The following is a 21,870-nucleotide window of genomic DNA, read 5'->3' as shown; positions in this document are numbered from 1 at the left end:
AGTTGAATCGCTGACCCGGCTCCTCCTCCCAGAACAATCTAAAACCACGACGATACCAATCTCTTAGCAATAAACTAAAATCACGCTTAGTATTCTTTCCAATCATACCAGTATATGTATTCTCCCATTGATTAAATTTATCATAGTGGCAATTCGAGCATTGGTGACCTCTAGGATGAGAGTCACACACCTCTTCAAGACAGGAATTACAACCTTTAATTTGTACAGCATGTCCTCTATGCAATTTACACGGGTTGCATAATCTGTACTTTTCATTATACTCATCAATCATTGTACAATTCTCAAATGATGACCAGCTGCCCAGTGTATACATGCATAGTGGACATGTATGGAACATTTTTTCATGTGTTGACACCATCACTGCCACAATGAAACTGAGCTACCAACAACAACAAATTGAGTGGGATAGAGAGAGAGAGAGAGGAGTAAATCATCCTTGAACCACATCTTTCTCACGAGAAAAAAGTTCTAAATTTCTAAGCTAGTGTTTAAAAGAATATCGACAATACCATTTTGCCGTGTCGTGATTAATATATCAATAAATTGTGTAAATGCATTTGGTCCACAACTTAAAAGCTTCACGTAATAGTCCAATGATGGAGAATCAGTTTTCATTATATCGGCAAGTATTCCCTGAGAAAATTTCTTCCTTTGAATTGACAGCTCTAGAAAATTATCAGCTTGAATCAAACGTTTTTTCATAAGCACTAGATTCCCCATGATTCGCTCTTTCTCAAATCTATCCATTTTTTAGAGTCCTAACACTCTCACAACCAAGTTCAGACTAACCAGAATTTTTTACTCTAAAAAATATACGCTAGTCTACTATAAGAAGGAAAAATACCTTTGATTTAGAAACAATTTTATTGAGCATAATTACAACAATAATAATCACTGATGCATTTTGTTCTCATCAATATATTTCACTAGCACATCTAATGCTGCCTGAAGTCTATTATAAAAACAATATTCAGTTTTGCAGCAAAACATAATTGCTCCTCCATTTTAAATTTGCTTAATGATATTACATATCTAGCATACATATCGTCCCATGCAAGGCATAGTCTACAGCCTCTTGTTATTTCCACAGCCACATTTGGTACTCGTATATCTTCGCTGCTGCTGGCTCCACCATCAATCTCCAATAGTATAAATGCTCAACTCATTTTCTCTAATAATATCCTCTCAAATAAACTATTCACTCTGAATTCAATTCTCTTACTAATATGAATTGCAATTAAAATCACTCCTTTTATTCGAATCCAATTACCAATCAAGTTATCGTATATAGAATAACATACAGTCTCTCTCTGGCCCTAAAAAATGGGTGTTGCCTCAAAAACCAGTCTGGTTGTGTTATACAATCTCGAGTATACTCTCAAAACGTGTTTGACCACTTTATAGGTTTGCCAGCTTTTTAAAATGTCCACGTGAAACTGTAGTGCATATTCTTGTGAAATTGATATCAATAGCAAAAAACCAGTCTGATTGTCTTATACAATCCTGACTATAGTTTCAAAACGTGTTTGACCACTTTATAGGTATAAAAGGATTGGTCGCTTTTTACAATGTGCACGTGAAACTGTAGTTTATACCACTGTGAGGGAGTACTGACTCTCTTTGAAAAGGTGTAGAGCATTAAGCAAATAGCATGGTCCTAGGGCCTCAAGCAAATAGCATGGTAATTCCTAGGGCCTCAAGCAAAATGGTACTTAGTCCTCTACTAACCTCCAGTTAAGGGTTTTGGACCGTAATTATTACAATGATACCGTTTTATGCTTCCAAGATTTTCCACTTAAGAAGTGGCACCAAAAATGTTGTTTTCAGTGCTATATCTCACTTATGGATGGTAGAATTGATAAAAAGCACGTAGATGTGAGCAAAAGTATTCAAATGAACTATTAAACATCACTCTAAAAAGTTCTAGAAGCCCACTCGGGCTAGCTTTTCTGTTTGAGACAAGGCACCAAAAGTGCCGTTTTTAGTGCTATTTGAAACTTGCAGATGATGAAATTTATAGGAAGAACGTAAATATGAGCAATATTTTTTATATGAGCTATCATAAATCTATCTAAGATGTTCTGGCAGCCCGCTAGCCTCACCCCTCGAGAAACGGCATAAAAAGTGCCTTTTTTCGTGCCATATGGCGCTTGTACACGGCGAAATTTATATAAACCACGTACATATGAAAAATAGCTAATGAATGAGTTCTTAAGAATTTCTCTATGATGTTCTAGTAACCCGCAAGGCCTGTAATAAAGAAAAAAAACGTCCGTTTTAACATTTTTTTACCTTTTAGTTACTATGTGCTGTGGTTCGCTCTTTACCATGTTGCAGCTAATGCTTCAACTATGACAAAGAGCTCATTGCAAATTCTCCTCAGAAACTATTTAACATTGAAATCTGTGAAATCTAATAGATAGTAAAATTTTTAAAAACCTAGTAAACATAAGCAATAGCTTACAATTGAGCCATTAAATATCTATCTACGAGGGTGTGGTAGCCTGCTAAAGTTTCTGTAGCTTACTGATGAGCAGACGATTTATGAAATTTATTAAGGGGGCTGGGAGGGGAGTTTAGGGGAGGGGGTCTTGTGAACCTCCAGTTAAGGGATCTGGAACATAACTATCACAATGATACCTGTTTTGCACTTCAGAGCTTTTCCACTTAAGAAGTGGCACCATAAGTTTTGTTTTCAGTGCTATACCGCACTTACGAAGATAAAATTGAAACAAACACGTATATAAGAGCAGTACTTTTCAAATGAATCATTAAACATCACTTTTATAAGTTCTGCTAGCCTAATAGCCCCACACTGTAAAAAAAAATGTTTGAGATTCAACAAAAATTGTTTGTAATGTTTATCAACAACAAAATTGGAATTTCAACAGCTGAAATTGAATATTGGAGACCATTTTAGAATTCCATGGTCATTACGGAATATCCAATTTGTTGAGAAACAAAATGTTGAATTCCCATACCTGAATTGAATTTTCTATTTGTTGACAAAACAACATGTTGGATTTTAAGATCCTTATTGGATTTCCATCTTGTTTGCTGGATTTCCTGTTCTCTTCTTGGATTTCCATCACTACCGTTGTTTTATTTCCTAGGTCTACAGTCTAATATCTAGTTCTCAGGGTTCAGTTTCCCTTTCTTCTTTCTGAAGCATCAATAAATACCAAAAAAAATAATCTCATTTATTTTACAGAAACAGAAAATTACAACAAAAAAATTTCTCCCAGATATTATGACAACTCTTAATGGCTGCATTTTTTCATGGTGAAAATCAGTAAATCAATGGCGTAGTAGCAGGCCGACAGAAGACATTTGAGTAAGAAATATCTTCCAATCGGGAAAACAGTGACACAAGGACCTGAAATGTAGATGAAACATATCGAGGCACAAATAAAAGAAAGACTTCCACCCTTTTTTCTACCTCCAGAGCTGAACGGTTGCAATAATAATGCCACGAATCCTGTCTTTTCTGAATTCCTTTGACTTACTTATTAGATCTCATCACATATCTTGTTCGCCACCTCATCAAGTCTGTGTGTTATAAAATTAAAACCTTGCAACATAGATCTTCTGCTTAGATGAAATACAACAAAATTGTTTTTAGCTTTAAAACTTTACTCAATCCCAATTTGTCAGGTTTTAAAGATATGCAAATACATTTCGTAAATTTTGAAGAAAAAACACACTTTCCGAAAATTTGAAGAATATTACACTTTAAGATTCAGCAGGTCGGAGAACCCCATGGTTTTGATGTTTCCGTGTGTGTGCGTACGTAAGACACTTTAGACATTCAAACCGACAAAGACAAATACTTGGAGTTGCAAACACCAACCCAGACATGCAGACAAATAGAATCAGACACACAAACAGAGAATGACAGACACTTTAGACATTCAAACAAAAAAAGACAAATTGATGGACTTGCAAACACCAACCCAAACATACAAACAAAAATAATCAGAAACTAAACAAGAAAAAGATAGTCAATGTAGGACATATAAATCATAAATGAAAGGGTATTGAGATCGCAAAACTTATCCTAGACATCCAAAAAACTAGAATAAAACACATAAACAGAGAAAGTCAGACACTTTCGATATTAAAACCACCAAACACAAATACTTGGACATCCAAACACCAACCCAGACCTGCAAACAAATAGAATCAGACACACAAACAGAGAAAGACAGACACTATAGACATTCAAACCAACAAAGACAAATTCTTGGACTTGTAAACACCAACCCAGAAATGCAAACAAATATAATTAAACAGCAAAACAGAGAAACATAGATATTTTATACATTCAAACTAACAAAGACAAATTTCTTGGACTTACAAACACCAACCCAGACATGCAAACAAATAGAATCAAACACAAACAGAGGAGGTCAGACACTTTAGACATTCAAACCAACAAAGAAAAATAGTTTGACATGCAAACACCAACTCGGACATACAAACAAATAGAATCAAACATACAAACAGAGAAAGAGAGACACTTTAGGCATTCAAACCAAAAAAGACAAATTCTTGGACTTGCAAACACCAACCCAGACATGCAAACAAATAGAATAAGACACACAAACAGAGAAAGACAGAAACTTTAGACATTCTAACCAACAAAGACTAATACTTGGACTTGCAAAAACCAACCCAAAGATGCAAAACAATAGAATCAGACACACAAACAGAGAAAACAGACACTTTAGACATTCAAACCAACAAAGACAAATTCTTCGACTTGCAAACACCAACCCAGACATGCAAACAAATAGAATCAGACACACAAACAGAAAAATACAGACACTTTAGACATTCCAACCAACAAAGACAAATTCTTGGAGTTGTTAACATCAACCGAGACATGCAGACAAATTGAAACAGACACACAAACGGAAAAAGACAGACATTTTGGACATTCGAACTATCAAACTCAAATTCTTGGACTTATAAACACTAACCCACACATGCAACAACTAGAATCAGGCACACAAACAGATAAAGACAGACACTTTAGACATTCAAACAAACAAATACAAATACTTAGACTTGCAAAGACCAACCCAGATATGCAAACAAAAAGAATCAGACACACAAACAGAGAAAGATAGACACTTTAGACATTCAAGCCAACAAAGACAAATTCTTGGACTTGTAAACACCAACCCATACATGCAAACAAATAGAATCAGACACACAAACAGAGAAAGATAGACATTTTAGACATTTAATCCAACAAATAACAATACTTGGAATTGCCAACACCAACCCAGACATGCAAACAAATAGAATCAGACACACAAACAGAGAAAGACCGACACTTTAGACATTCAAACCAACAAAGACAAAGTCTTAGACTTTCAAACACCAACCTAGACATGAAAACAAATAGAATCAGACACACAAACAGAGAAAGACAGACACTTTTGCCATTCAAACCAACAAAAACAAATTCTTGGAGTTGCAAACACTAACCCAGAGATGTAAACAAATAGAATCAGACACACAAACAGAGAATAACAGACACTTTAAACATTCAAAACAACAAAGACAAATTCTTGGACTTGCAAACAACAACCCAGACATGCAAACACATAGAATCAGACATACAAACAGAGAAAGAAAGACACTTTAGACATTCAAACCAATAAAGACAATTTCTTGGACATGCTAACATAAGCCCAGACATGTAAGCAAATAGAATCAAACATACAAACAGAAAAAATAGGATAATTCTTAAATTCAAATCGGTTGATACAATTTCTAAGACATTAAATCATTAATCCAGACATATATACAATTGGAATAAGAAATTCCAACAGAAAAAGACAGACACTTTAGACATTCAAACCAACAAAGACAAATGCTTGGGATTGCAAACACCAACCCAGACATGCAAACAAATAGAAGCAGAATCATAAACAGAAAAAGACAGACACTTTAGACATTCAAACAAACAATGAAAAATACTTTGACTTGCAAACACCAATCCAGACATACAAACAAATAGAATCAGACACACAAACAGAGAAAGACAGTCACTTTAGACATTCAAACCAACAAAGAGAAATACTTGGACTTGGAAACACCAACCCAAACATGCAAACAAATAGAAACAGACACACAAACAGAGAAAGAGAGACAATTTAGATATTCATAGAAACAGAGATAGCTTCTTTGACTTGCAAAAAACAACCAAGACATTCAAGCAAATAGAATAAAACTCACATACAGATAAAGATAAACATTTTAGACATTCAAACCAATATACAAAAATACTTGGACTTGCAAACACCGACCCAGACATGCAAACAAATAGATTCAGACATGTAAACAGAGAAAGACAGGCACTTTAGACATACAAACCAACAAAGACAAATTCTTGATCTTGGAAACACTAACTCAGACATGCAAACAAATAGATTCAGACATGCAAACAGAGAAAGACAGGCACTTTAGACATTCAACCGAACGAAGACAAAGTCTTGGACTTGCAAACATCAATCCAGACATACAAACAAATAGATTCAGACATGTAAACAGAGAAAGACGGGCACTTTAGACATACAAACCAACAAAGGCAAACACTTGGACTAGAAAACACCAACCCAGACATACAAACAAATTGATTCAAAAAAGTATTAAAAAAAATGTGGGGGCCTGGGGGGGCCTTTGGGGCCCCGGGGAGTCTTTGGGGGCTCGGGGGCCTTTGAGGGCCCGGTGGACCTTTAGGGGCCTGGGTGCCCTTTGGGGGGAAGGGGCCCTTTGGGGTTGGGGTAGGGGACCTCACAACACTGCTCAAATGGAACTTGTGTATTATAACGACCATAGAGTCTCACCCCGAATCATCTTCTAAAGTGTCTCAAACTACTTTGACCAAATCATCTTCTAAAATGTCTCAAACTGTTTCGCCCAAATGATCCCTAAACGTAATTTCTGCGTGTTCCTTTTTTCCGCGTTAAATATATTCAATCTGTCTTCATGTCGAAGGTGTTCCTAGCTACACTATTATGGCTTTGATAGAATATCAATTTACCTCTCTGACCTAAAGATCAGAGAAGCCATATTTAAAAATAGAATATCAATTTATCTCTGTCACTAAAGATCAGAGAAGACTGACACTTTAGACATTCAAACCAACAAAGACAAATTCTTGGACTTGCAAACACCAATCCAGATATAGAAAAAAATTAGAATCAAACACACAAACAGAGAAAGACAGACACTTTAGACATTCAAACCAACAAAGACAAATTCTCGGACTTGCAAACACCAACCCAGACATGCAAACAAATAGAATTAGACACACAAACAGAGAAAGACAGGATTGTGTCCCTTTATGCAGCAAAAGAGATCGTGGCCCAGGAAGGTGCTGGTTTCTGCTTTTTAATGCCAGGAAACAGCATAATACTGACAAATAAAACTTCTGAGATAGGCAATTCATTTGACATGGCCGAAAGGTTTAAAGTTCCAAGTAATGGTTGCTGCAGTAGGTACAATCTAATAATCTCGCAATTCATGGTTGCAACAGTAGCTGCAACCTAGTTAAGGGTAAATCACAGCCCATAGTAACCAAAAGTTGAAAAACACTTTTTGATAAAAAAAAACTGCCTAGTGAGAAAAAATAGCCACCTGACACTGAATCTGGAATGGTAACTATTTCGGTTAATCTTCAATAAAAGTAAAAGTTTGTGGCGAAAACAAATTTATGCTGATTCAAAAATAGCCTGAAACTCCTTGAAATAGACGTCGGAACGAGATAAAGTGCCCCATTGCAATCAACATGGTCGAATACCTTTTTTAGGATAAGTACAGTCCTCCACCTTGAACACCAAGGAAAATCACTTTTTTGCATGGGTAGCGCTGATGTGTCTCCTTTTTTCTTCTTTTTTTCTACCAGGGCGAGCGAAAGACCAGAACATCGTGGAGAGATGACTCGAAGCCAAACATTTATATATAGCATTAAATCACTCGTTAAAACGTAAAGTAAATAAAAACAGAGTATATACATATAAGCATTGTGTAATAACTTACACAAGTATAATAACTTACACAAGTCACAAAACTAGATAGGATATTTAACTACTGCTTAAAACTTTAAGTATTTAAAAAAATAAAACACGGTATAGACTAGCATTGGAATTAATTCCAATTAGCGTTTTGTTAATTGCTTATAAAGTATTATTGTAGAATACTTCTTGAGTGATATAAAAAGCAAAAAAAAAAAAAAAAACTCTCAACATATTATTTCACTATATTTACATGGATAGTTTAGGTTATATATATATATATATATATATATATATATATATATATATATATATATATATATATATATATATATATATATATATATATATATATATATATATATATATATATATATATATATATATATATATATATATATATATATATATATATATATATATATATATATATATATATATATATATATATATATATATATATATATATATATATATATATATATATATATATATATATATATACATATATAATCACAGTTCTCAATTATAGTGTATAAATCTATTAGTTAGGCTTGATTTTTTTTTTATATTTTAAATTGCAGTTAAGACTTATCAGATAAACGTCTTGACGGACTTGCAGAAGAACAAATATTGCAGTGACTAAATAAATTGTTAGGGTACGTAAATAATGTTTGTTTTTAACAATTAAGTTATGTATCAACATAACTTCTGTTATTATATATATATATATATATATATATATATATATATATATATATATATATATATATATATATATATATATATATATATATATATATATATATATATATATATATATATATATAATAACAGAAGTTATGTTGATACATAACTTAATTGTTAAAACAAACATTAATTACGTACCCTAGCAATTTATTTAGTCACTGCAATATTTGTTCTTTTTACAACTTTTAAATAAGTCCGTCAAGACTTTTATCTGATAAGTCTTAACTGCAATTAAAATATAAAAAAAAAAAAAAATCAAACCTAACTAATAAATTTATACACTATAATTGAGAACTGTGATTAGCCTCTATATAAGGGCTTGGAAATAGTTCATATAACATGATTTTGCTATTAAAATTTACATATTTACAATTTTTTTATGCGATAACAATTCTGTATTTATAAAGGGTTTTCAAAGTAACTTTATAACTGTACATGTTTTCTCAACAACATTTCTTACCACTAGACAACTTTTCCAGATATGACTATAGACATTTCTTATCTTTGTTTTACAACCTTGGTTCTACTCCGAACCAATTTGTTTCATTAACTGTCATTAGCTTACTATAAGCCTGTTTGTTTATTAAGACTTTTGAGCTTTTTAATTCTTTTCGAATTTTAGGTACTTGAGACAGTTTTATAACGTTTTTGCCTGTGATCTCTCTTTTTTTTCAACTTTAATAACCCTTTTGGAAAAGGCCTCATTTACAGCTTAGATTGATAAGTAAAAAATTTTTGCTGTTCACCTTATACCTGTTATGCCATTATCAATTGACTCTTGCCTGTACTCTGAAGGTTTGCTTACCAGGGCTGCCTTCTGGTAGCTCCTTACAACATTTCCAGATTCTCTTGTCATTGGCTACACCTAAAAAGACTAATATGAACCTGCACAAACATTAATTAATTATTTATATTATTGCCACACTTTTTTTTTATTTGTGGCCACAGTTTGCTCTCGGGCTTTTCTCTTTTCAGAAAAGTGCCCCTTCTGCAGAAAAATACCGTGCCTTCATGGGTCACAGTAATTTATTTTTAGACATACAAGTGACAATGAATATTTTCACTTTAACTTCCCAACTTTTAGCGGTCTTGTCTGAGGTTTCGACTTCGACTTAGGTTAATAGCGACGAAGACCTCACTGCCTTTCCCTAACAAACAACAAAAGTACGAAGAACAATAGGGAAATCTTTTTGCAAGACAGTGGAGATAATTTGAATGAATATTTCGGCCCTTTGTCCAAGGGCCGTCCTCAGCAAGACAAAAATATATGAAAGAAAAAAGACTCACAATAACATGCGACCAATAAAACCAAAAAGTAATTTTTTTTTTTAAAAGCAGTCCTAGCATCCTTACTTCAGCGAAGTTCAACCAGGAGTCAGGACTGATAAAAAGTAAGGTAAAACAAGGCGATTCAATGAGATGAAAGAAAAATAAATTAAAAACACGTTCTTATTGCTAATCCAGCCTTTTTGTGCAGCTAACCTCAAAGGTCTTTTTGTGACCGGCTCTGTGTTAATGTCTATCGGTTTTTTAAAATATTTTGTAAGATAATTTTAAATTAAATTTTTGTATAGAGCATTTAGTGTATACTCCCCCAAGTCCCTATTTAGGAAAATATTATTATTCATCTTAAGTCTGATTTCAATTGATTCTCAGACTACCTGCTTTTTGCCTAGGTCATTGCTAATAAGGGTGGATTCATCAAAAAGTATATTGTGGTTAGGATTTTCAAAAATATGGCTGCCTAATGCAGAATCAGATGAAACAGCGGAAATATTAGAATTTGGAGCGTTGACTATTACATCTTTATGCTGTTGTATGCGCTTTTCTAAATTCTGGTGTGTTCTACCTATATAATATTTGCCACAATCGCATGGTATTTGATAGACCCCTCTTTGGCGAGTAACTGGGGTTTTATCATTACCAGAATTTAGAAACTTTATGATTCTAAAATTATTTGTGAATGAAATGGAACTAGCAGCAAAAAAGAAAGACATGGGTAGCCTGTTCAAGCACCTCCGCGATCTCACAGAAAATAAAACACCAGCATTGGGACCCGTCCTATCCAGGGATGGGACACTTCTCTCTGATGAGGGTTCTTGCCTCGAGCGGTGGAAGGACCACTTCTGCTCACTCCTGAACAACACTAGCCCGTCTATGCCTCCTACTGATAGTCCCAGCCACCCTGGCAGTCCAGGATCCGAAACAGATGCTCCTCCAGACGAGCCTTTCAGCCCCTCAAAAATTGGAAATGCAGTAAAAAGGCTCAAGAACAATAAAGCTGCCGGTATCTGTGGCCTGAGTGCGGAGCTGCTAAAATATGCAGGTCCTGTTATGCTCCTGTTTCTCCACACCCTGTTCTCTAAAATCTGGCTAACCGAGATAATTCTCGAAGATTGGCGGAAGGGTGTCATTATCCCTTTATGGAAGAGGAAAGGTTCTAGAAGCGACTGCTCGAACTATCGTGGAATAACCCTACTGTCTGTCCCGGGAAAACTTTTCTCAATAGTCCTGCTACATCGATGTCGAAATATCATTCGTAAAATCCGGCGACAGGAACAAGCTGGTTTCATGTCGGACCGTTCAACCATCGAGCAGATTTTTACGATCCGACAAATCATAGAAAAAGCCACGGAGTTCCGACAAAGAGCTTTTTTTACCTTCGTCGACTTCCGTGCTGCGTTCGACTCAGTGGACCAAGAAGCTCTTTGGCGGATTCTAGAATCGAGAGGCCTCCCTAAGAAATACTGCAGACTCTTCAAAGCTCTACACCATGGGACGAAGAGCTGTGTTCGAGTGAACGGCCAGCGCAGCCCGTTCTTCCGAATCACGACAGGAGTGTGCCAAGGATATGCAGTTGCCCCAGAGCTCTTCAATGTCATCATAGACTACGTTATGACAAGGACTACTTCACGTCTCAGCTTTGGACTCAAGTTTGGAAATCGTGTCATTACAGATGCTGATTTTGCCGATGACTTGGCCATTCTGGCGGACTCCATGGAGCAGTTGCTGGAAGCGCTTCGAATCCTACGAGAAGAGGCTGCAAAAGTAGGACTGCAGATAAACTGGACTAAAACGAAAATTATGGCCATATACCCATCCTCTCCTGCTGCCAATCCTTCAGTTAGCCTGGATAGCACCACTAGCATCGAAGTTGTCCAAAGGTTCACCTACCTGGGCTCCATAATTTCTTCAGATGGCTTGCTTCTTTCTGAACTACAAGCAAGAATATCCAAAGCGTCTTCTGCCATGGGCAGACTGAACCGTCACCTCTGGCGAAAACCAAACATCAGTCGCACAACGAAGCTGCGGATTCTCAACGCCCTCGTCGGCTCTGTGATGCTCTATGGAGCTGAGACGTGGCAAGCTTCAGCCGCAACCCTCAATGCAATTGTCTTTCAGTCGAAGAGCCTGAGGAGGATCGAAGGTCTACGATGGTTCGACTTTGTCAGCAATGAGAAGCTGCTGCAGCTCACCAAGCAGTCTTGGTTTTCGACCCAAGCAGCCGAGCGAACACTACGATGGTTCGGACACCTACTTCGAATGCCTCCACACATACCTGCGAAAACGATCCATGACTTCGACCCTTTCAAAGCCGGTTGGAAGCGACCTAACGGCCGACCGAAGAAACGATGGTCTGACAGCCTGTCTGAGTTCCTGACGATGGCAAATATCAGGTTGAGCGATGTGCAAACGCTTGCCATGGACCGAAGTGGATGGAGGAGGCAGACTTCACTCTCTACGCCAAGCAGCGCCCGGCAGGAGACACAAGTCAAGTCAAAAGTAAGTCTACAGTTAATTACACTATTAATAAATAAAATAGGATACCCATTTCCAAAAAGTATGTCCTTGATAAAGTTTAATTCCACTGGGATGTGGGAATCAGAACAAATGTTTAGGGCACGATCGACGAGGGATATTACGACTGCTCTTTTAACTTGTGGGGGATGGTTTGATTTAAAATGCAAATATCTATTATTTTGTGTTGGTTTTCTATAAATAGTAAATTTGAGTTTATTGAAGCTACGAATAACTAACACATCTAGGAATGGGATTTTATTTGCTATTTCGATTTCTAAAGTAAACTGTAAATTTCTATCGTATGTATTAAGGTGATCTAAAAACCCTTAAGCTCATTTTCCCCATAGTTCCAGAGTGAAATTAAGTCATCCATGTAGCGTCCCCAAAAGATATGTTTAAAAAAATACGAATTTAATGCTCAATTTTCAATATGTTCCACATAAATATTCACCAGTAACCCGGAGAGGGGAGCGCCCATTGCTAAGCCATTAATTTGCCGGTAAAAAGAATTACGGAATTGGAAATGCATTGAGTATTTGTTACAGAGTTTAACCAAGGTCATTAAAACATCACAATCTATTCCTGCAGATGAAGCTTCTATTAAGTGACAATTTTCTTTGATTTTATTTTCTACTAACTTTTCAGATGCTGTGACATCAATATTTGTATACATTGAAACAATGTCAAAGCTCCTTATAATTTTATTTTCTGAGATATTTACGTTTTCGAGTTTTTCAACTAAATCTACCGATTTACATATATATGATTTTTGAGAGTAAAGCAAAGGTTTAAAGGCTGTACATAACGATATCCTAATATTGAATGTGGGGGCTTTCGTACAAGCTACTATGGGCCTTTTAGGAATGCCATGCTTATCTAATTTTGGTAGACCACAAAACATTGATCAAGACTTACCGCGGGGGAAAAATCTTTTGCATAGCTGTGGAGTAGTTTCACTATTTTGTTTTTATCTTTTTAGTTCATATATAATTTTTTTTACAAATTGATCAGTATCATTGTTGGTTGTATTTCTATAAGTTGTCTTGTCATTTAAATGAGAATAAATTTAGGGAAAATCTTATTCCCAAGTCTTTAAGATTCAGATTACACTTAAACACCCGGAAAGAAGAGCAATTTGCTCGTACACTTCAATTTAAAACATTAACACATATCATTGAAGACAAAAAACAAAAAAGATATACTATATCATCTGAAAGAAAATCCTTAGAAAAATTCTTATTTCAAAATGTGTCTTCTGTTGATTTTAGCCAGGCTGCTAGATTGGAAAGCAATTTGTTTAATCATGATTTCTGCTTATGAAGGGGACGACTTATTAAGAAATTGGAAAACCTCAGATATGAATTTTGGAGGAATAGCTCTACTTACACTCCAAGATTCACTTCTGGGCCGGCTGTTGTTAATCTATCCTCTAGAACGCTTGAACCAAAGGAAATTCAAATTCTCGAAAAAGGTCCAAAAATTTTTTTCTTCTAGGACATGTCCCTGTGGCAGATTTAATTTCCTCTCTAGAATCCTCTGTGCACAAATTTTATACATCTATACCCAACCCTGATGAAGTTAAGGCTAGTCTTATAGATACCCTTTACAACAATCAAAAAAAGATTAATTTTCCCGCCAATAAAAAACCAGATAATTTGTACGACCTAAAAATACTATCTAATCTCCGTAAATATTCATCCATTATTATAAATAAAGCAGATAAAAGCAATTCCGTGGTTGTCATGGATACGACAGATTACGATACAAAAATTTATTCTCATCTAAATGACGAGACAGCATATAGAACTACAACCCTCGATCATACTGATCAATTTGCAAACAAAATTATAAATGAATTAAAAAGTTTAAAACAAAATGGTAAAATTACTCCAAAGCTATACAATAAATTTTTCCCCGCGGTAGCTTTTGCCCAAAGTTTTATGGTCTACCAAAATTACACAATAAAGGCATTCCTTTAAGGCCCATAGTAGCTTGTACGAAAGCCCCCACATCCAATATTTGGAAATGGTTATGCACAGCCTTTAAACCTTTGATTTACTCTCAAAAATCATATATATGTAATTCGGTAGATTTAGTTGAAAAACTCAAAAACGCAAATATTTCAGAAAATACAATTATAAGTAGCTTTGACATTGTTTCAATTTATACAAATATTGATGTCACAGCATCTGAACAGTTATTAGAAAATAAAATCAAAGAAAATTATCACTTAATAGAAGCTTCAGCAGCAGGAATAGATTGCGAAGTCTTAATGACTTTGGTTAAACTCTGTAACAAATACTCAATGTATTTCCAATTCCGTAATTTTTTTTACCAGCAAATTAATGGCTTAGCGATGGGCGCGCCCCTCTCCGGGTTACTGGCGAATATTTATGTGGAACATATTGAAAATTGGGCATTAGATTCGTATATTTGAAACAAATCTTTTGAGGACGCTACATCGTAATTTCACTCTTGAAATATGGGGAAAATGAGCTTAAGGGTTTTTAGATTACCTTAATACATACGATAGAAATTTACAGTTTACTTTAGAAATCGAAATCGCAAATAAAATCCCATTCCTAGATGTGCTAGTTATTCGTAGCTTCGATAAACTAAATTTTACTATTTATAGAAAACTAACACAAAATAATAGATATTTGCATTTTAAATCAAACCACCCCCCAAAAGCTAAAAGAGCAGTCATAATATCCCTCGTCGATCGTGCCCTAAACATTTGTTCTGATTCCCACATCACAGCAGAATTAAACTTTATCAAGGACATATTTTTTGGAAATGGGTATCCTATTTTATTTATTAATAGTGTAATTAACTGTATACTGAAAATACATTCCCGTAAAATTAATGATAGTTTACCAAGTGAGATTTCTGACAAGCCCTTAAAGATAATTTACCTCCCTTACATCCCAAAAATCACTATAAATCTTAAAAAAGCTTGGTGGCAAATATTATATAGGTAGAACAGACCAGAATTTAGAAAAGCGCATACAACAGCATAAAGATGATATAGTCAAAGCTCTAAATTCTAATATTTCCAGTGTTTCATATGATTCTGCATTAGGCAGCCATATTTTTGAAAATCCTAACCACAATATACTTTTTGATGAATCCGCCCTTATTCGCAATGACCTAGGCATAAAGCAGGTAGTCCGAGAATTAATTGAAATTGACTTAAGATTAATAATAATATTTGCTTAAATAGCGACTTAGGGGAATATACACTAAATGCTCTATACACAAATTTAATTAAAAATGATCTTACAAAATATTTAAAAAAAACCGATAGACATTAACACAGAACCAGTCACAAACAGACCTTTGAGGTTAGCTGCCAAAAAGGCTGGATTAGCAATAAGAACGTGTTTTTAATTTATTTTTCTTTCATCTCATTGAATCGCCTTGTTTTATCTTACTTTTTATCAGTCCTGGTTGAACTTCGCTGAAGTAAGGATGCTAGGACTGCTTTGAAAAAAAAAATTATTTTTTGGTTTTATTGGTCGCATGTTGTTATGAGTCTTTTTTCTTTCATATTTCTGTCTTGCTGAAGACGGCCCTTGGACATAGGGCCGAAATATTTATTCAAATTATCTCCACTGTCTTGCAAAAAGATTTCCCTATTGTTCTTCGTACTTTTGTTGTTTGTTATGGAAAGGCAGTGTGGTCTTCGTCGCTATTAACCTAAGTTGAATTAGAAACCTCAGACAAGACCACTAAAAGTTGGGAAGTTAAAGTGAAAATAATCATTGTCACTTGTATGTCTAAAAATAAATTACTGTGACCCATGAAGGCACGGTATTTTTCTGCAGAAGGGCCACTTTTCTGATAAAAGAATAGCCCAAGAGGAAACTGTGGCCACAAAAAAAAGTGTGGCAATACTATAAATAATTAATTATTGTGTGTGCAGGTTCATAATAGTCCTTTTAGGTGTAGCCCATGACAAGAGGACCTGGAAACGTTATTAGGAGCTACCAGCAGGCAGCCCTGGTAAGCAAACCTTCAGAGTACAGGCAAGAGTCAATTGATAATGGCATAACAGGTATAAGGTGAACAGCAAAAATTTTTAACTTATCAGACCTAAGCTGTAAATGGAGCCTTATCCCAAAAGAACATTAAAGCTAAAAAAGAGAGATTACTGAGGCAAAAATGTTATAAAACTGTATCAAGTACCTAAAATTCGAAAAGAATTAAAAAGCTCAAAAGTTTGTATAAACGAACAGGCATATAGTAAGCTAATGACAGTTAATTACACAAGTGGGTTCGAAATAGGACCAAAGTTTTAAGAAAGATATCAAAAAAAAGTCTATAATTGTGTCTGGAAAAGCAATACTGTGGTAGCAGAAGTTGTTGAGAAAATGTATACAGTTATAAAGATATTTTGCAAACCCTTCATAAATATGGAATTGTTATCATATGAAAATTTTTAAATATGTAAATTTTAATAGCAAAATCATGTTATTTGAACTATTGCCAAGCCCTTATATAGAGGCTAATCACAGTTTTAAATTATAGTGCATAAATCTAAGATTCGGATTGATTGGTTTTATATATATATTAAATTGCAGTTACTACTTATCAGATAAAAGTCTTGACGGACTTATTTAAAAGTTGTAAAAAGAACAAATATTGCAGTGACTAAATAAATTGTTAGGGTACGTAATCAATGTTTATTTTTAACAATTAAGTTATGTATCAACATAACTTCTATTATTATATATATATAAATATAACCAAAACTATCCATGTAAATATAGTGAATTAATATGTTGAGATTTTAGTTTTTTTTATTTTGCTTTTTATATCACTCAAGAAGTATTCTACAATAATACTTTATAAGCAATTAACAAAAAACTAATTGGAATTAATTCCGATGCTAGTCTATACCGTGTTTTATTTTTTTAAATGCTTTAAGTTTTAACCAGTAGTTAAATAACATATCTAGTTTTGCGACTTAAAAAAAATACTTGTGTAAGTTATTACACAATGCTTATATGTATGTACTATATTTTTATTTACTTTAAGTTTTAACTAGTGATTTAACGCTATATATAAATGTTTGACTTCGAGTCAACGTATAAATATTTTTAGTGTTAAAAAATCTGTTAAGTGATTAAAACTTATATATTAAAAGGAGAAAATAATTATAAGTAACCAAATTTTGTTAAAAAAAAAGGATACAGTGACATATGCAAATTTTGAGTTTTTCTTACTACTATATATTGGTAAAAAATTATGATTATTATGTAGTCTAATGTGAATATTTATTTTAGATACAGCCTTAGCTTTTTTTTGGAAATCAAACTTTTCGTAACATCCTTTCAGATCCATTTTTTTTCAATTATTTTTTGACGCATTTTTGGAAAGTAACAAATTTTGAAGCCACTTCAAATGTATCCTGATACTAACATCTCATACCATCAGAAACCAAACCATACCTGATCAACTGATATTTTGGAAACTGTATGCAGTATTACAGACTTTGCTAACAGTTCATCGTAAAGTGAGATAAAAATCAGAACTTAATTTAGGCCTAGATAATGTGCTACATAGCCTAAATAGCTTATATTATTGAAATATGTGAAAATGCTTTGTGCTGGAAAAATATGTGAAAATTTAAAAAACCAAAAATGTTATTTGTAATTTATCCAAGGCATTTCTAAAGCCAAAAACAAACGGTATATCAACCACATAACACAGACAAATTAAATTGTAATGGGAATTAAATTTAAAGTCAAATAATTCATAAACATTTGAATATAACTTTAAATCTAATTTAAGCAGAACCACTAATATAATGCTTAAGACCGCTTGGGGTCAAGCTAAAACAGAAGATGCATATGAAAAGGGTGAAAAGAGTATTTTTCAGTCCTAGAGACAGAGAAAAAGAGAAACAAGGATGAATTTCCAATTGAAATCCTTCGACAAAAAAGAACATGGCCTATATTGGACCAGAAACATGACCCTAAGGAAACCCATTTAGGGTATATGCACATAATGACCCAAAGATGGCAGCATAATAGCTGTAAACAAAATTAAGTTGTTTTTAAAAGTAAAGTATTGAGAGTTGTGGGCAACTCTTCTTTAAATGGGGAGTATTGTGGTAAAGCTTCGAATTAAGTCAATTTGGAATTTAGTAAAAATATATTAAGACGCAAATACAAAGTTTCGAAATAAAACTTTTTATTAAGATAAGGAACATATCCTGCCAAGTTTATGCTTAACGGGAAATTGAGAAATCACCACTTCCTACCTATCGCATCGGTTGGGTAAAGGAAGGTGTGGTTGATAAAAATGTATAAAAGATACATTTCATGGGAAGGGGTAGACAGATACTAACTTTATGCTGTCAATTATTTGTATAGAAGGGTCTTAAATTTCATTCAGTGTGAAAAGTATTAAGAGAGCCTTAAGGTGGGGGAGGGGTTAGAACTAGAACCTTTGCAAGAGTGTACTCAATAGCTTCTTGAAGTTTCTTGGCGATCGGTTGAACAGTGTAAAAACACATACAAGACACACAGACAGACACACATACATTCGGTTATATATACACAGATGTACCCTAATGTAACAAATAAAAAAATGAATTTGAAAAGCATCCAATTCATGTAGTATTTCCTTTTAAGCGGTTTTTTTTAACTAAGCTAGTTTGTAAATACAGTGAAATATCTATATTTAAAAAAAACATGGAATTTGTACTTCCAGTTTTGGTTATATATACATACATGTAACCTAATTTATAAAATACAAATGAATTGAAAAGCATCCAATTTATGCATTATTTCCTTTTAAGCGTTTTTTTTTTTTTTTTTTTTTTTTTTTTTTTTTTTTTTAACTCAGCTTGTGTGCAATACAGTGAAATATCTATATTAAAAATAAACATGGAATTTGATGGAATTTGCACTTCGATCAAATTTTCCTGCAACTTCCTTTACTTCACACCAGTTTTTTCTTCTATCCGTAGATCCAGATGTATGGATATAATGCTGATTTATACAGAAACGGTAGTGAGGCGTCCCACAGACCAAACGGCTTGGTTGGAGTTTCTATTCTTGTCCAGGTTAGTTTCCTTTTCTTCTTTTTCTTTTGTCTTCTTGAAACTGTGAATAAATTTTACAAGAAATCTTCTAAGATATATTTAAGTTTATTTCTTGCCTTGACTACAGAAAAAAATAGAATAATAGAGAGCTCCAAAAGGAAAAAGAGCTCCCTATGATTCCAGCAAAAAATTAAGTTTTCCCTTTGCTTCTATTGTTTAACATTAGAGTATCACTGAAAATGATTTTATGGTTTGCAAATCTGAATTTTTGAATTAGTAATAAGTGTTACTTAAAAAAAAATCAGTAATCTGTGATGGTGAACTGTAAGTTAAGAGCAATCTCTGGCAAGAGTAACCAAAACTTAAAAAATAAACATGCATCCAAAGAATTAAATTTATGCTGATTCTAAATGTGGAAAATTTACAAGGCTTATATTAATCCATAAAATCTTCAGCCGAGGTTTGTCATCAATACGTGTTTATTTTGTTTTTTTTTTATTGTTTTTTCTTTTTCCCACGTTGACTCCACTAAACCAGTGGTCATACAATGTCGGGAGGGGACTTAGCTGAAAATACTTCAAAACCTTAGTGCTGGTTGTACCTAAAAGAAGAGATCGTGCCACAGAGAAGGGCCATTTCCTATCATTCCTTGTCACAAAGCAAAATGTTGGCCGACTAGGGCCAAAATGCTACCGAGCCAAAATTATTAAAGACCCAATCTGTGTAAAAACATCAACACACTATAGACTCAGACAGATCAAGCCACTAAGGAGGAATATTTGGATATTTGGGCAACAAAACAGAAGTGTTGGCTCGACTAGGGCTAGAATCTTACAGAGCGAAAGTTCTAAGATAATAAACCCGGTTTAAGGCTGTCAAAAAAATATTATGCATAACATTCCACTTTCAAAGGCCATACTGCTAGTGGTGTGGTTGAGGGGGGGGGGGAAAAGAAGGGGCAGCTTCCCCCTCCCCAATAATTTGCAGAGAAAATTAGTAAATAACTTTAAAACTATTGCTCGTTTTAAGTTTCAACTTCATTCTTTACTTTGAACAGATGATTTATTTTCTAATTGATCCATATTCATTTTTAATCTAAAAAAACATATAAATTAGGGTCCATTACACTTCTAATATATTCCACATTAATACTTATACAAATATATCGCCTTCAAAACTTTATCATCAAGTAAATAGGCGAGCCTAGTTAATCGAAAAATTGCGAAAATGTACCATACTTTTTAATTCGCCACGTTTGCTCAGGTCAAATTGTTTTCCCTGATAGGTAAGGGTCTTTTACTTCCTAAAATCTATCAGTTCAGTATAAGATTTTCTTGTTTTAAAACTTTCAAAAATGGATATGGATACACCCACCCTCTACATCTGCAGACAGGAAAGAAATGGAATCACTGAAAAACAAGAAATTATTGAAAATAAAAAATTTGCTTTTTATAATAATTAATTTAAAAAAAGCTTTTCACTATATAAGCTTTTCAAAGAAAAGTAAAGAACTCCATTAAACCAAAAATGAGCAGAAATCAAATCAAATAATCAACCAAGCATGATACTACCACAAATCAGCATCGATAAATAAATGAAACCCAAAATGAACAGAAATTACAATAAATAACCGAGTCAAACTCAAAACGAGCAGAAATTAACATGAGTAGGGATCAAAACCCCTATGCCTTCCTAAAGCCATAACATAATTTGCACTTTACTGAAAAAATGTAAATGTTTTTACTTTTAAAGCTTTAATAAATCAAATAATATTAACATTTTGGTTACTAAATATCAGTAAATGTATATTAAACTGACAATGCACATTCATTTGTATTTTTTCAGTAAAGTGCAAATTATGTTCTGGCCTTGGGAAGGGATAGGGTTTTGAACCCAACTTATGTTAATTTCTGCTCGTTTTTTGTTTGACTCGGTTATTTATGGGGAGGGGGGCTCCATCAAGAAGCCTTTCTACAAAACGTGCTCGTGGGAAAATCAGAATAGCTGGAATAAATCCTCCCATGGCATTTATAGTGCCCAATATGGTCACCAGCTTTTTCTCTCTCTTGGGAAGTCGTAGCACCAAGCTGCTTTACTCCCTTCGGCCTCAGCACTCTTTGACACTTGGTCTGGACATTCATGAGCCCAGTCTCATCGAGGTTGAAGATCCGGATAGCAGGGAACTTGTATTTTGAATACACCTCTCCGAGATTC

The 21,870-nt window shown here is 34.1% G+C and overlaps 2 protein-coding genes across 3 annotated transcripts in view; both read left to right on the top strand.

Annotated features, from left to right (window-relative positions):
- Positions 1–21,870, top strand: part of Pdrg1 (Pdrg1 prefoldin-like subunit) — a 191,682-nt gene that overhangs the window by 85,743 nt on the left and 84,069 nt on the right. The gene's annotated exons all lie outside the window — the stretch shown is intronic.
- LOC148953032 (putative carbonic anhydrase-like protein 2) overlaps positions 16,557–21,870 on the top strand; it is a 42,142-nt gene continuing 36,828 nt past the window's right edge. The window contains exons 1-2 of the mRNA XM_089087851.1: positions 16,557–16,607; positions 19,582–19,677. Coding sequence (XP_088943977.1) covers positions 16,557–16,607; positions 19,582–19,677 — 147 coding nt within the window. The remainder of the gene's footprint in view (positions 16,608–19,581; positions 19,678–21,870) is intronic.

Source organism: Artemia sp. Qi Xiang Cuo, chromosome 4 (genome assembly GCF_049724085.1).
Source record: "Artemia sp. Qi Xiang Cuo chromosome 4, ASM4972408v1, whole genome shotgun sequence".
In the NCBI taxonomy this organism is placed as follows: Eukaryota; Metazoa; Arthropoda; class Branchiopoda; order Anostraca; family Artemiidae; genus Artemia; species Artemia sp. Qi Xiang Cuo.
The sequence above is the reverse complement of the archived record's forward strand: the minus strand, read 5'-3'. Positions and strand labels throughout refer to the sequence as shown.